The 15,451-nt window shown below is 36.9% G+C and overlaps 1 protein-coding gene across 1 annotated transcript; it reads right to left on the bottom strand.

Annotated features, from left to right (window-relative positions):
- Positions 1-2,298: 2,298 nt before the first annotated feature.
- Positions 2,299-15,083, bottom strand: LMNB1 (lamin B1; the record flags this gene model as incomplete). Its single annotated transcript, XM_009697808.1, has 10 exons — positions 2,299-2,325; positions 3,912-4,004; positions 4,755-4,874; positions 5,199-5,303; positions 7,058-7,283; positions 8,248-8,468; positions 10,875-11,000; positions 12,454-12,624; positions 13,677-13,802; positions 14,927-15,083. Coding segments are annotated over 10 exons (1,372 nt in total), but the record flags the coding sequence as incomplete, so codon positions are not given.
- Between the last annotated feature and the right edge of the window lie 368 nt (positions 15,084-15,451).

Below are 15,451 nucleotides of genomic sequence, written 5' to 3'. Positions count from 1 at the left end.
TATGACAGAGGAGAAAAAAACCCAAACTAGTATTGTCATAAAAATTTGCACTTGCTGCATACAGTGGCACAACGCATACCTCTCCACGAGCTTGAGGCCGGTATTTTTCAGTACAGCAATGAAAGCTCCACCCTACCTTGCAGTAATAAAAATGCACTTCTGGAGTTTAGTGTGGAAAGATGGGGAAGAGGTAGAAGAATAGAAGCTGTTCTATTCAATAAAGCAGAACTTTGAAAAGTTACTATGGAACCCATAGGGAAGCGTAGGAAGTTTTGGTTGGTTTGTCGTTTTCTTTTTTCTTAGTATTTGAATAGTAACATCTCCACCTGGTGGTAGGATGTTTCACTCCAACCTTTAGAGTGAACACACATGCACATACACACTCCCCAGAAAGGTCATTTGTGTTTCCCAAAACTCTTTATGCTAGTTTACAGAAATACTTGTAACAGCAAAATAATTTTTCTAAAAATCAGCATTTCTCCTATTGTCATCTGTCACAAGAGTGCTGATTCATCAGCATATTCATGAGACTCTATAAAGAAAATGAGTTTCAAGTAGCAGCTCCTAGCTACACATTGAGGTAAGTGAGTTACAGCACTGTTCCTCATCCCAGTGACAAAAAAACAGGCTCTAGAAAAGCTATAACCAAGAATGCTTGATTATACCTGTAGGTTCCTACTATGAATTAAGAATTAGGTACCTAATGCTTACGTGCAAAGTGTTTTTCTTTACTACTGAGTGGAGAGATTTAACAGTCCTACCTAACTCGCCCAATCAAGTCTTCACTGGAATACATTGCTAGCCTATGCTATTAGTTTTGAAAACAACAAACAAGCAATGGAATTACCCATTTCCTACAACACGTCTTCATTTATATGGTCTATGCCTACAGATATCTGAGACTACAATGAATAGAAAGCCATTATTCCTATAGATCAAATTGAGGAGTACTCAGAATGTTATAGGATACAGTGGTATGCTTAAAAACCATGAAGATATTTATACTATGTAAACATTTAAATATAAACAGGCAATTTAATCAAGTATGACATTGTGGTTTAATGCAGTTTAAGTCAGCATTACTGTCAAAAGAACCAGTCCCTCTAATCCTCACCCATCTTCATAACCCTTGGCCATCCCACCTCTTCTCACCTTCTGCTGTCACAAGGGTGAAATGCCACCATGTAGTTCACCAGATAAGGGAATTTAATCAAGATGAAAGACATGTTAAATATTCTTAAATTTGTCATGAGACTATTTTAGAAAAAAGCTCAAATCAACTTCCAAACTTCTGGCCATGAATTTAAAAATACTTCCAGACTAAGATGAAGATAACTATCTACATTAATTCGAAATTTCTATTTATGTTACTGTGTCATGCTTAAACTGCTCAGGCTGGTACTTGTATAAGCAAAGATGATACAGAAACAGTTATGCAGAGTTTGAATAAAGTTCTCAAGAAATAATTTTCCAAATCTTAAGTTATGTTACCCATTATTTAGAAGAAATCTCTACAACTCAATCGCCACTGTTCCATTTACATGGACGTTTCGCCAGCTTCGAAGCTTATCAGTTCCAAGTATTCAACACTCATTCAACTTTTAGCTCAGTTCTAAGAAGAAACAAATTCCAAACGCTTTACCTGATAACTTCTTAAACAGAGGTACTTTATTCAAAGTTTTTCAGGCATTAGATTGATGCAGCGAGGACAGAAAAATTTTCCATATTGACGAAGTTACAGTTGTTTTCCATACCGATGCAGCCTAGACCTCCAAAAGACTTGGTTTTGTTCCTACAAATTGTACCCAAGCAAGATAGTCCATATTAAAACAGCCTTCTATTTGTTAAAAAATCATGTAAGAAAATTTAAGCTGGTTACACTGTCTCAACAACACAACCAACATGTTTAACGTGACTCCTCCTCCAGAATAAGAAATCTAAATAAAAGGAAAAGAGTACCAATAAGGAGTTTTATTGTATCCTTCATCATCTGAGTGCTTACACGGTCAGCTGGGCTACATTGTTTTGTTGGTTTTTCATTTTCATTTGGTTTTGCTGGGTTTAAGCTTTTTCTAAACTAAGCTGTTTTCTATAAAAAAAGTTTTATAGCCTTGATTGTGCCGTAGGAAAAAAACCCAAGTCTCCAGTATAAAAGAGTTTATACTATCAAAAATGCCCTCCCCTTCCCTAAGAGCACCTAAATATAAAGAGGTCAAACAGCAGCTGGCTAGTCTAGAGTGGTGTAATCCAAGAAAACTGATCCCCAGAACAGTGGAATATTTCTATTCCAGCAAGGTTTCAATTGAAAAAGACTGGCATATCAATCTGGTAGACAGGGACATCATTTTTCAAACAGTACATTGCTCAGAGTCAACAATTCACATCCTGTGAGAAAGTTACAGATACTTCTTTTACAAAACTTCCTTTTCAGTAGCAAAGGAAATTAAGGCCATCAGACTCACAGGTTAAAAATTCACATACAGAAAATACAAAAATACGTTGTGCTTCCGAGAAGGCTCTGTTCTGTAGCTCAGTATTACCATGATTTCAGGAACCTGGCTGACTGGAAGTTTACATCATCACACAGCCTCCATAAGACATCTTTGCGCCTGCCTGTTACAAATAGAAACAGTCATCTTTGGAAAAAAAATCCAGCAGTAAAAGGTTTAGCAACTCAAAGTAAAATACTGTACACATTTTTAACACATGAAATCATTAAGCTGGCATGGTCTAAGCCAGAGTCAGCACACAAGCTGTACAACCTGTTATCCTCTGTAAAAGAATGCTAGATATCCTTTCCTGTGATATGTAATGGAGCACAGGTACCAGAAAAACCCAGCTGAAGTAATTATCATATTTGAATCTCAAGTCAAAAAGAATCATTGAGTTTAGACAAGTGGTGAGTACTGCAAGGACCATATACAGGTACCTTGAGAGTTTTTAGATAAAGAAATCTAATCTCTCTAACATTTTTGTAATTAAAGCTACTAAGAAACACACTTTTGCTGAACTACACAACCCCAGAAACCACAAGAGCAGCTGAATGCACTTCACTACTTTTGCGTAACTGCAATAAAAATCTGATTCTATATTAAATGCCACAAAGTTATGATTTAGTTACAGGCTAAAAAGCATGGTTGCCAAAAAATACTGTTTCCAACACAGTCAACTCTCTCCATTTTTTGTCTGTTTACATATGCACAATTAATTGTTCTATATTATCTTTTCTAACTGACTTTAAGATGTATACTAACCGAAACATAGCAAAGCCTTAGGCAAAGTAGCAAATGAACATTGCATTACAGGAACTTTATTTTTTTTAGAAGAACTGGTCGAAACAGTAAGGTAATGGATAAAACCCAGAATATGAACAATCAAGTACGTTACATCTCAGTATTTTCCCTTATTTCAGAACATTTTACATTGTCACTGCAAGTTCACACCTTTCCATTGCCTCCAGAGTTGCATTTCTTCAGTACGCAAGAGACATTTTTTTCTGACAGTGTCTTCAAATCTCTCATTTCCTCTATCAGAGAAAATGAGATATTTAAAGTTCTCAAAACCTCAGGTAAATTTAGGTCTACCTGCTTAAGTCAAACTCTACTATAAACAATTGGCCTGGGGAAAATCTTATCAGGAACAGAGTTTCAGAAAAAAAAAAAATCCCCAAATATTTAAGCTTTAAAATTTTGTTTTAAGAAAAATCTACTTCTCTCCACCAAGGGAATAAAGTAATATTTTTTTATACTGGTTTTAACAACACAGCTTCATGCTTTCATTACATTACAAATTAAACAAAACAAAAATAAAAGAACCTGTACACCCAAACAGGTATGATATTTTTTAAAAAATTCATGACTTATATATCATTTTTTCAACCTAAATAACCTTGTTAACCTAAACCAAGGTACCTGCTGGTGGGAAAGATCTTCTTCCTGCACATCTTCCACTGTTGCTGCTCTCTGTTCACGTGTTTTAAAGACAGTGGTTCTCCGAGCAACCTCCTGAAACAGAGTTTTAATTTTAAGACTTGACTCCTCTGAAGATCTGACGCTAACCTACTTAGATTTTGAAAAATGGGTGTTCCAGGTGTTGGGAAAGCTACTTGTACTGATTTTGTCTATATACTTTTCAGGTACTGCTGTGCATAAACAGCATTCATAACACCTTAGTTTTAAATCTATTAATGATTAAAGACAGTCTTTCTAACAAGACACTCATGAACTTTTTCCAAAATTTGCCTTTTTTTATATAGTTAAATATTTTCTTTCAATTGCAAGATGTCACAGCAACTCTTCTACCCAAAGTTTTAACTCCCACCTTAGCAGAATTAATGCCTCATTGCTTAAAGTGAGTTTCATTGTAACATTCCCCAGCCCCCATAAACATACAGTTTTAAGGAACAAGAGTTTAAAAGACAAATCACTGGAGAGTCTACTAAAACATTTTCTTTGCAAAGCATATTCTAAGGCACTGCCCAATTCCTGACATGAGGGCAGTGTCTGAACAAGTCGTTCTTCTACTACTTATACTCAATATAGCGAAATAAATTCACACATCTCAATAGACTGTATTCCTAAATAGCACTTAAGACAGACAGGGGTACAGTATGCTTGGTTGGAAAGCAAAAGCAGAAAATCTTACTAAACACTCATGTGCATTCATGTGTAAATTACTAACAATGGTTCTACCTGCATCTTTATAGCGGATGGAACCACAGAAAGACAAGTTTAAACATCTCTGAGGTACTTTACCTCTCCCTCAGAATTTTTCAGTACGACTTCCACATCTTCACCACTGGCCCAAGAATTCTGGTCAGTCCAGAGGAGGTCAGTAGGAGGGTTAGCAGTTACTCCAGCATTTGCAGCCCAGATCTGTTAAAAGAAGTCACATGCAAACATTATTTGCTAGTCTTATACACTTCCATGTTATTTACTGAGTTATTGTATTCCATTTAAGTGGTAAATCTGCTTCAGTTAAGAAAATACAAATCTTTGCCTACCTACTTCCAAAGTTTCTTACAATAAAACACCGTTATGTTTAATGCAGATTTTTGAATATGTAAATGCACCTGTTTATAGTCAAAGTTATTGCTCCAAACAAACTATAAAAAACCCCTATAAATCTTGTGTCTTATTGACACAGACAAGTTGGCTTAAAGCCCATTTCAACTGAACAGCTGAAGCTTGACAACTTACTGTAGCAGTTTGGTATGCCTTTAGAACATATCCTGAGGTAAATCTGTGAGTAGCAGAAGTATCTCTTATTTTTTGGGTCATCTCCCAACCTGCCATAGGTTGATCCTAAGTAGGAAAAAAAAAACTCCATCAGCACTCATTTTCTGTTCCACACGTAGGGTATTTTACATATGAGGCCATGAGGCACATAAAATTTTCAGTAAAGACGTTTATCATCACTTGATCTTCAGCATGCAATTAGAATCATTTTAGTTAACTTTGTCTTACCTCTTATTTCAAGTTAAAGCTTAATATATCCTGCTTATTAGTTCTAATGTTATATTAACTAATATTTACAATTTGCATCAGTTTTGTTATTGTTTGGTCCAGAAAAATATATAAATAGTATTAAAATCCCCTTACAAATACATAATACAGTTTTGAAGCATAGAATGACAGGCAAGCTTCTTAGAAAACAAAATATTCCTGTCAGTCATCTTAAATTGTGTTTCTATACACACACATCTCCCACTATATCCTCCTTTGCAAGACCTACATTATTTTTTCCTTTCAATTATTTTTTTGCCTGTCAACTACTTGAAAAGCACTAGCAAATCTAATAGAAAAATATATACAAGCCATCATTACAGTAGTAGATCTTTTTTTAATTATCCTGACAACAGTTTCCAAACATTAAAACAATTGCTACTTGAGTCTGAAAATAGACAGTTAAGGTCTAAAATAAACAGTCTTATTTATCTTAACAGATGCTGACATTCACTTGGTCATTACAACAAAACACACCATACTTAAAGAGGATTTTATCTTTTCATAGATATACATTTATATATATAAAAACTGTTAAAAGTCCCCAAGTACAGCTTATTACACTGCACTACAGACAGCTGCTCAAATCTAGACCCCTGGCAAAGTGTTTATAATAATGAATCGTCCATGGCTACTGGCAACAGAACCGATGGTCCTTCCATGGAACAACGAATGTGTTGTTAAATTAAATAAAAGGGAGGGAAACCCATGTGGCACACAAAGTTGGAGGGGGCACGGGAGAGAAGGGAGGGCAGGGCAGGAATCCCATGAGCTAGAAAAACTCAAAAATTAAGAAAATGGCAGGTCGTGACTCACTAGAAGTAGTCTTTGATTAGTCTGAATTTAGTCATCTAAACAGTTAGCTGTCTAGTCCAAGACAGTTGTCAAGGTTTCTTCCATTCAGTAAATGAAGTCAGCACTCTGTCAACACCCCAGGCAGGCAGTTAAGATACATATGTACCACCATCTGAAGGAGTCTGCTGTCTTTTCATTGATTACTGGGAACGTAGACACTTGGAACCATACCAGTCTTTGCCATCCAAAACATCAAGATAAGCTGCATTTTAGTGAAGGTAAAGGATCTGATGACATTAGAAAAAGCCTATGTATCACTGAAAAATAATGCAGCTAACACTTCTACACACAGCTGAGGCACAGACAGCACGGGAGAAGGCAAGAATTACTTGTACTTTCTCTGAAATCAAGGCTGTAAGAAATTTGGTCTTGTAATTCTGGTGTCCTAACAAGACAATGCTCAATGCACTCTTCTCCATGACAAAGGATTTAAGAAATTGTAGTCCTCAGTCTCCAACCCCTCCTGTGATGATTTGCAGAACTGTATGTAGCACGGGACTTTTTTTCTTAAGCAGAAATTACAAGTAATATTAGGGGGCAAATGTACTGAATATAACAGTTAGCATCATTTGGAGTGCAACATAAGGAAAAGTTTTGATTATTACTCAAATGAAGTACCCTTTCATAAATAGGTACGTGTGATCCCCCCAATACTAACCAGCCCATTGTAAAGTCACAGTATATGCACATTTTCAAACCTGGTCAGAATTGTTCTTCAAGCGGATGAATTTTCCATCAACATCTGTTTCCTCAATAGAGACGTTTCCAGTGGCAGAAGCTGAGTGGGAAATGGTAACACTACTGTTGCCTTTTAATTCCTCCATGTCAATCCTCTTTCTCTTCCTTCTGGTTGTATGCACACTATGGCTCGATGAAGCCTGTGAAACTGTCACTTGGGAGAATTGGATAGGAGAAAGTTCCAACCTATATTGAAAAAAGGAAAGAACATGCATACATGACACTTTGGTTTTAATTTTCTGCTTTTTTTATACAAACTTACTTCCTCTCTCCTCTTCATCCCATAGAATTATACAGCAAAAAGGTACAGGAATTTATGTAACATGCTTTGTTTACTATAAGTGAAGTCTTAGGTACTTTTTGAAGAATTGAATAAAATGCTGTCAAATAGCTGATTAATGCTTCTGGAGCACAGAATACTGACAGACTAGTATTTTAAGACCATAAAGGCATCTCTAAGCATTTAAGGACTGTTCCATCTGCCTAGGAATGCAAGTAGTAACAAGATGGAACAAAGAAAAAAAACTCTTAGGGAACTTAAGCCCTTGTAGGAAATTTAAGCAAAAACCCAATGGCATGAGAACTTTTGCTGTTTCGTCCCCACACTTGAGAGGAATCAGCCTGACCAGAAGGATGTCACTCAGAAGACAGCGAGGTATCAAACTACTTTAAGTGACAGCTGTGACTTATCAGGCAAAAATTCTCAGTATTGCTGAACTCCGGGGTCAGATGTGGAAAACGCAGCTAGCTGATGGGCAATCATAACAGCCACTACTTTACAAAAAATATTCTATACTTAAAGAAATTTGGCTAACAATTAAATAACCCTGTAATTAACTCTTAAAAAGATTATAAACCATGGCACCAAACAGACCTAAAAATGAGAATTCATTACATCCTCAGTGCTGAATCCTAATATAGGAATGGTATTTGCTCCCTTGAGAGCTATTGGTCTGATGCTCAAGCAGCTTGGTCTAATGGAGACTCAGAATTGTGTCAGACAGGAGGGGGGCAAAACCAAACAGTGCCTTGGAAACTGTAGTAAAGCACCCAGCGAATGCATTCCCAGGAAGAGCTGCCTTTTAACAGAGAATGAGACAAGTAAGGGAAGCACACAGATACCAGCATTTGTTGCTACATTCTTTCGTACCTCTCCTCTTCACTCTCCAGCAATTTCCGGTATGCATCGATTTCCATATCAAGTGCTAGTTTAACATCCAGAAGTTGTTCATAGTCATTCAGCTGCTTCTGCATCTGTTGTCTTATCTCTGCCATTTCTTTCTCTTTCTCAGAAAGCATTTTGCGAGAGTTTTCCCGCTCCTTGGCCAAGTCTTCCTCAAGCTTTTGCACTTTATCTTGCCATGTTTTACACTAGAATGCATTGAAAACATCAGTGGTGCAAAGGAAAGCTCACCCAAACCTCCACGCACTCTGCCATTCAGGCAACATGGAATTCAAAACATTAGGTTAAGTATCCTCCTCCCTTTCTGAATTCAAACTCACTCATACTCAACTTCCTGTTCTTCACCTCATCTATTACAAACATAACACCTTAAGTTCCAATGAAACTTACAAAATACTTCGAAGGACAACTACCTGTTCCATTTTTCTGATGTTTGAAGATGTTACTATACCTGAATTTACTCAGTCAAGAAAAGTTTGAGCTCAAGAGTCAAACCACTTAAGATGTGCTGGACAGGACACAGAATCAAAGTGCAGCTCAGCGTACTGCAGATCCTGAAGTAATTGCTCTTTAGCTTTCAGATGTCTACTTCTTGCTTCAGTTTACTGCTGCAAATTCTGAATTCTGGGAGGAAGTTCCTCTAAAGGAATAGCGGTTGTTGTCAGTAAAAGCCTGTCTGCCTGTTACCAAAACCTTCAAGGCTTGCTGACAGTACAGTGGTTAAGTGTTCCATGAAGCAAGCTAATTTGTCACATACTTTAAAAATCACATCAAGCCAGTAGAACTTATTATTGTACGTACAGAATGGAATGCTTACCAAAGGCCGGCCAAATGATGACAGCTTTAAGGTTTACTTTCCCTAAGCATGCTCTCTTCTGTTTGATAGTCTCTTGAGATTTTTTTTTAAATAAAGGACAGACACAGGAACCAATCACGTCACAATCACCCTGTCTGGTTAACTCACCAAGTTTGCTACGCAGCCACTTTACTTAGGAAGTCTTCATAGTCCAGAGACAAAAACAGGCAGTCTAACAGTCTGATGCACAGGACAAGTATAACTGGTCATCAATGTTAAGAGTCAGATAAGGAATTTAATAAAAGGAGTTGTGTCACATGGAAGATCCCAGTTGAAACTACTACAGAGCTTAGTGTTGGTAACTCCAACTAGATCACCATCAGTGCTAAGAGAGTTGTCTTCTTCCAAGAGAACAAAGCTAAAGTTAGTGCTAGCAAAAGCAAAACAAAACTGTACTGGTTGACATCACTAGCACTACCAAAAAAAACCCCAGAGCTGCAAAACAGGGGTTTTGGTGGACAATTACAGTCTAACAGGCAGAAGTCGATTTTGATAGCCCTGAAGTTAACAATGCCTCTGCAATTTCAGAAGCAAGTTCTCTGAACCTAGTTGTCACTCCCAAGTAAGCAACAGAACACAGGCAATTAACTAGAGTAAGAAGGAAAAACCCTCAGAAACATCTGTTGACTAAACCACCAAAAGAACGATGATGGTGATCTAACAACAGAAATAAGATTGAAGTAGGCAAAACTCTCAATTCAATTCTTGTGTAACCTCATGCACATTCATTACATCACCTGATCTTTTCCAGAGGCTAACTTGCCTACATAACAGAAAAACTGGAAGACTCATACTAGTATCTGCCAAGTTGTCTGGCAAATTATGAAATAACATCCCCTGCATTTATACTCTTCACTTGAAACACACAGAATTCAAGTCCTACAAGAGTCTACTGTACAAGAGGAATACAATTCAAAATGTGTCACCAAGAGGATCAAAGCCAAATTTTACTAATATTTTGTGTTTTTCAAAAAAAATAAAGGTTTTATTGCATTTTTAACTGGTTAGTAAGTTATAAAAGCCCACTTCAGAACCTATTCCTAACATTTCTCATTTTCACTCCAGATTTTACACCACCGCACACGTGATGTTAACTCCCAAATAAGCTAGTACTGAACACAAAGCTTGTCATAGGTTGTGTCATACTTCTTCAGGTGTGGTCTGTGCTCTGTGATCTAACTCTAATTAGTTTCTGCTCAAGACCCTGCTCTACAAATGCCCAAGTAGAGTTATTTGATGTATTCTCAGTCTCATATTTCATTCTAATTCCAGTAAGATCACTTTTTTTTTTGGTGTTCTAGCTGCAAACTGGATCTAGGATGAAAAGAGACACTAAACAGATAGAGACTCCATACTCCAGCTCTGGCTTTGAATGTTGCTTTGTGGAATCCTATGCTAGGCTGTCCAATTACTACAGAACAGAACAAAATTGCTTAGAATGTGAAGAACTTAATACAGAGCTCTTGTCTAAAATTGTCCCATCTATCCACAAAAATGCCTGCAAAAGTCAGTTAACAGTACCACCTTTCAAATACTCACTCTGAAGCAGGATACTGAAAAAAAAACTTGACTGTCAAATGGAGACATTAAGAAGTTTGAAAAGATGCAGAACAGTAGAATAGAAGACAAATTCAAGTCATGATGCCGAACTACTTACAAGTTAAGGGAAAGAAAGTCTTTTAATATAAAAAAGCAACAACTGTAGTTAGCAAGACTGAAGAGTCAAACGGCTCGTTACCTCTTTTTGCATGCCGGTGAGGAGGGAAGACAGATCATTAATTCGTACACGACTTTCATTCAGTTCTTCTCTTACTGAGTTGGCTGCAAAATCACTTATCTCAGAGGAGAGTTTAGCATTCTTAAGCTGCAGTAGATCAAGTTAAGACATCAGTCTCAAAGTAACTTCTACTAGAAGAAAAATGAGTCACTAAAACCAGCACACAACACTAAGCCACAAAGTTCCGCTCTGCAGCTCTAACAGTGGAACACCTCTTTCTTTAAGGGTTAAACACAGTGGCTCAGCACACTGAACTGCCTTACCTGAAATGACAATCCTCTGAATATTTATTCTAGGATTAAAAGCTCAAAAGCTTCCCTTGTAGACACTGCTGAACGACTGCTAAGTTCAGTTTTCATGCTGGCCAATGTTTAGATTTATATATTTAATTATTGTAGCACTGGTTTTGAGTATGCTTAAATAAAAGAAGCTAAAGTGAAATTATCAATTCTCTAAAAACAAGCATAATTATGTTAATTTTCAGCCAACATAAGCAAATCAGTAATACGCCTTCAGATTACAGTACCAGTGCCACAAGTCGTTACTTCATTCTACCACAACTTCAAGGTCAAATAATTTTTTTTAACTGGCTAGATCATTTTTTTAACACTACCACATCCACTTGAGAAGCACCAGACTTATTATTAAACTTCTAGCTGCAGATGAAATGGAATCTAAAAATATTTTTTAAATAAGACTCCAAAAATACAGAAAGAGTATACATGAAAAGAGGAAACAAGAAAGCCTCAATTATGAAAGAATTTCTAGACTAAAAAAAATTAGAAAATATCTTATTTAAATAAGTTTTTTGAAGTCAAATTGAAGCCCTGAAATAAGCAACTGCACACTGTCAAAACTGTAAAGACTGAAAAGACTGAAAACTATACTAATAAATTCAGTTTGTATAAACTTTTCCGCTGTAACATGCCACCTTGTTTTTAAAAAGACTAACTGTGACAAGTATAGCCACAGAAACCAGGTTCAGTTGAGACATCAGAATCCCTCCTGACAGAAATGCTGAATCATAATAGAGGAAGGAAATTATGAAGTATAACCGATTTCAGCTTGAGTATGCTTCCTCTCTAGAAGAGTGAAAAGCAGAAATCATTCTGTGTGGTAAACCTCCCGCATGTTTTGTACAGGGTCAGAGGACTCAGGATGCTGTCTTCTCAGCAAGCCCTATTATGAAACAAGTTTTATACAAAATGTGGGATACCTTATTGATCATTAAGACTATGTTACAGTTGATACATAATAACACAGGAACTTTCTTTGAACTCATTGTAATCCCACTACTAATCACTTTTTCCCTGCAGTTCACCTTCACACAGTGTTTCCTACTCTTACATTACTGTACTTCCTGAGATTAAACCTGCTCCCAAAGTGAGACCTGAAAAAGCAAATTCACATTCAAAAGCATGGTAATTTTAAACTAAACTCCAGAATAAAATAATCTGAAATGCAATTAACTATGGTATCTTTGCATTAAATAAAACAAAAATAAAGTATATCAGACAACTGTATGACAAGATGTTCTCACTTTGGTATGGTAAGTCTGTTTAAGTTCTCCAATGTACATCATCACTTGGTTATCATGCTTCTCTCTCATTTCATGTAAGGCTTGGGCCAGTTTATGTTCATATTCCATTTGATGTCCAGATTCAATCTCAACTAAGAGATTTTCATGTTTCTTCCTTGCTTCATTGATTTCCTAAGAAAAATAGAAAAATAAAATAACATTCACTAAATGAGACAAAAGTTTTTGAAGGCTACCCACTGAGCTGATAGCAAAGCAGATTCTAGCTAGCCTTATAGATCAGCATTAGATTAGTTTGTTTGATATTGAAACTTTCAGTAGAAACACAAGGCCATTTCCCCCCTCTGATTTGCATAGTACCTTATTTCACAATAGCCAATTATTGAAATAAGAGCTAGGATACCACTAGCATGTAAAGTCACATTTTCTTCTCAGAGTTATCTGCGTTTTCAATAAATACACCTCAATATGATTAGATTTTAGAAATACATCCCCCCTTTCTTTAGGTATCTTCCATGCTTGCACAAAATAAAAGTACCATGAAATTAAACAGTCACTTTCACTAACCAGCATTTTCCCCATTTATTTGTATGATTGCCCAGAGTCTCTGGAAAAAAAGATTCCAACAACACGAACAAAGCTGAAAATACAACTAGCAAGGAAAAGTGCATATAGAACAGAAGACAGTATGGTTAGGTACATTTGTTACTGCTCTAAGGTTCCTCCTGGAAATCCTCAAGTACTACAGCTTAAAGGGAGAGTGGCAAGAAAAAGCTCTAAAAGAAAAATATTCATCAACTTCTGTTTCTACTATTCAAAGGCATTCTATTAGAAAGTTCTGAAACTAAAAACAGTACAAGTCCACAGCCTCTGTCTGAGTGTCCCTCTCCACTTTATTTCCCATAAAGGGATTATGAGAGAAATTATTAACCTTTCCCATTACTATGAAAAGACATGTACATTTCAATACTATGGGCAGAATTTAACACAAAAACAACATGACACATGAAGATATTTTATCAAAAGCTCTGAGTTAACATCATTTTTCCTAGAAAAAAAAGTTGGAAAACTTCCAGCTAGGATAGATGTAAACTCTGCTCTGAGTGGGAGTTGAGACCAGATTACTTCCTGAGGTCCCTCCCAATCTAAATCATTTCAGTATTCTAGGAGACCACCCTGTTGTCTTCTTCCCTTAAAAAGTGAATTCTTGAGACTAAAGTATTTACCTTCTCATGCATATTTTTACGGAATTCCAAGTCCTCGGTGAGAGTTTGACAACGGTTTTCAAGATCCACTTTCAGTAGTGTTTCATGTACAATTTGTTCCTTGGCGCAATTTAAAGAAATTTCAAGCTGTAAAAAGAAAATAAAAGAATCAACACAACAATGATTATGTAGCAGAACTCACATGACGCAATGACTTCAGCTATGTAGAAGTACAGCTAACTAAATCTTATGGTTGAACTCGGCAATCAAATCCAATATTTACACTACTAATGTCTTGCCCCCTGCTTTTGCAATCGCTTGCAAAAGCGAGTTCTAGATATTTCACATCAATTTCCCTTACAAAACTTCAGTTTTTCTATATGGTAAATATCAGTTTCCTAGTCTCCTCAACTTATCCTTTTCACAGAATCACAGAATGGAAGGGACCTCTGGAGATCATCTAGATCAACCCGCTGCCAAAGCAGGGTCATCTACAGCAAGTTGCACAGGATCGCATCCATTGTTATTCCTCATATTAAGATGGAACTTCCTGTGTTTCAGTTTGTGCCCGTTGCCCCTTAACCTGTCGCTGGGCACCACTGAAGAGACTCTGGCCCCATCTTCTTAACACCCATCCCTAAGGTATTTATATGCTTGATGAGATCCCCTCTCAGTCTGCTCTTCTCCAGGCTGAACAGACCCAGCTCTCTCAGCCTTTCCTCATAAGGGAGATGCTCCAGTCCCCTCATCATCTCTGTTGCTCTCCAACAGACTCTCTCCAGTAGTTCCTTGTCTTTCTTGAAGTGGGGAGCCCAGAATTGGGCTCTTGAGGTGGTGTTACTTAAGATAAATCATGTATTTCAAAGAGTTAACAAAACTAGCAGCAGACTTTTTTCTTCTTTGTTCTATCAGATGCCCAGAAGATGGGAGAACCACAGGCTGAACCAAAAGGAGGGCAGAGATAATCATAAGCTGTTATTTGTCAGTTATTCTTTATCTGTATTTGTGAAATTTTAGAAGCACTCTATTCGACCATTCATCTTATTAATAATCCAAACAATACTGGAAACTGACACCTACTTAATACTGCTTCGAGTGTTGACAGTGAGCCACAGTTTGTTCTAGTTGTGACTAGATGACAGGCTTGCATCCATTTTTAGGCTACAAAGTTGCATTTTACCAGAATGACAGCTCTTACAATGGATGTATTATGCCTAAATACAACTCATTTGCCGACAGAAGCTTGATGGTGAAATATTTCTTCTTCTCACCTGTACAATTCGATCTTTTAAATCCTCAATTGCTTCCTCCAGAATTCTCTTATCACAAAGGGCTGTGGCCAGTGCAGCTTCTTTAGAATTAAGGGCTGCTTGAAATTCTCGAAGTCTGATGCAGGCTCCGTTAAGATCAGATTCCTTTTGTACATAGCTGGAATAAATGAGAGAAAGTGGTAAGAAAGTCTAGCGATGCCACCAAAGGAGACTGCTGACTAATAAAACAAGGTGCAATCTCAATCTTGACTCCCAATAAAAACATTTTGTCTCAGCTTAATTTACTCTAAATCAGTTCTGCTTTCTCCTCTGATACCATAGCTTAATATTTTGCTCAGGCTGTAGAACCCTAAATATAGGGGAAACTCAGAGTGTCAAACAAGTCTGAGAGGCATACACAGAAAGGTGAAAACGTGTGTTTATTAAATGCACGTCTTGCTTTCTCTTTAGCTAGCCACTGTGAAAACATCCTACCTTCACCAGACTCTTAACAGGAAGAAGTTAAGTTCTCCCATCAGAAAGCTC

Source organism: Cariama cristata, unplaced genomic scaffold (genome assembly GCF_000690535.1).
Source record: "Cariama cristata isolate BGI_N322 unplaced genomic scaffold, ASM69053v1 scaffold9743, whole genome shotgun sequence".
Classification (NCBI taxonomy): domain Eukaryota; kingdom Metazoa; phylum Chordata; class Aves; order Cariamiformes; family Cariamidae; genus Cariama; species Cariama cristata.
This window is presented reverse-complemented; position numbering and strand designations above follow the sequence as displayed.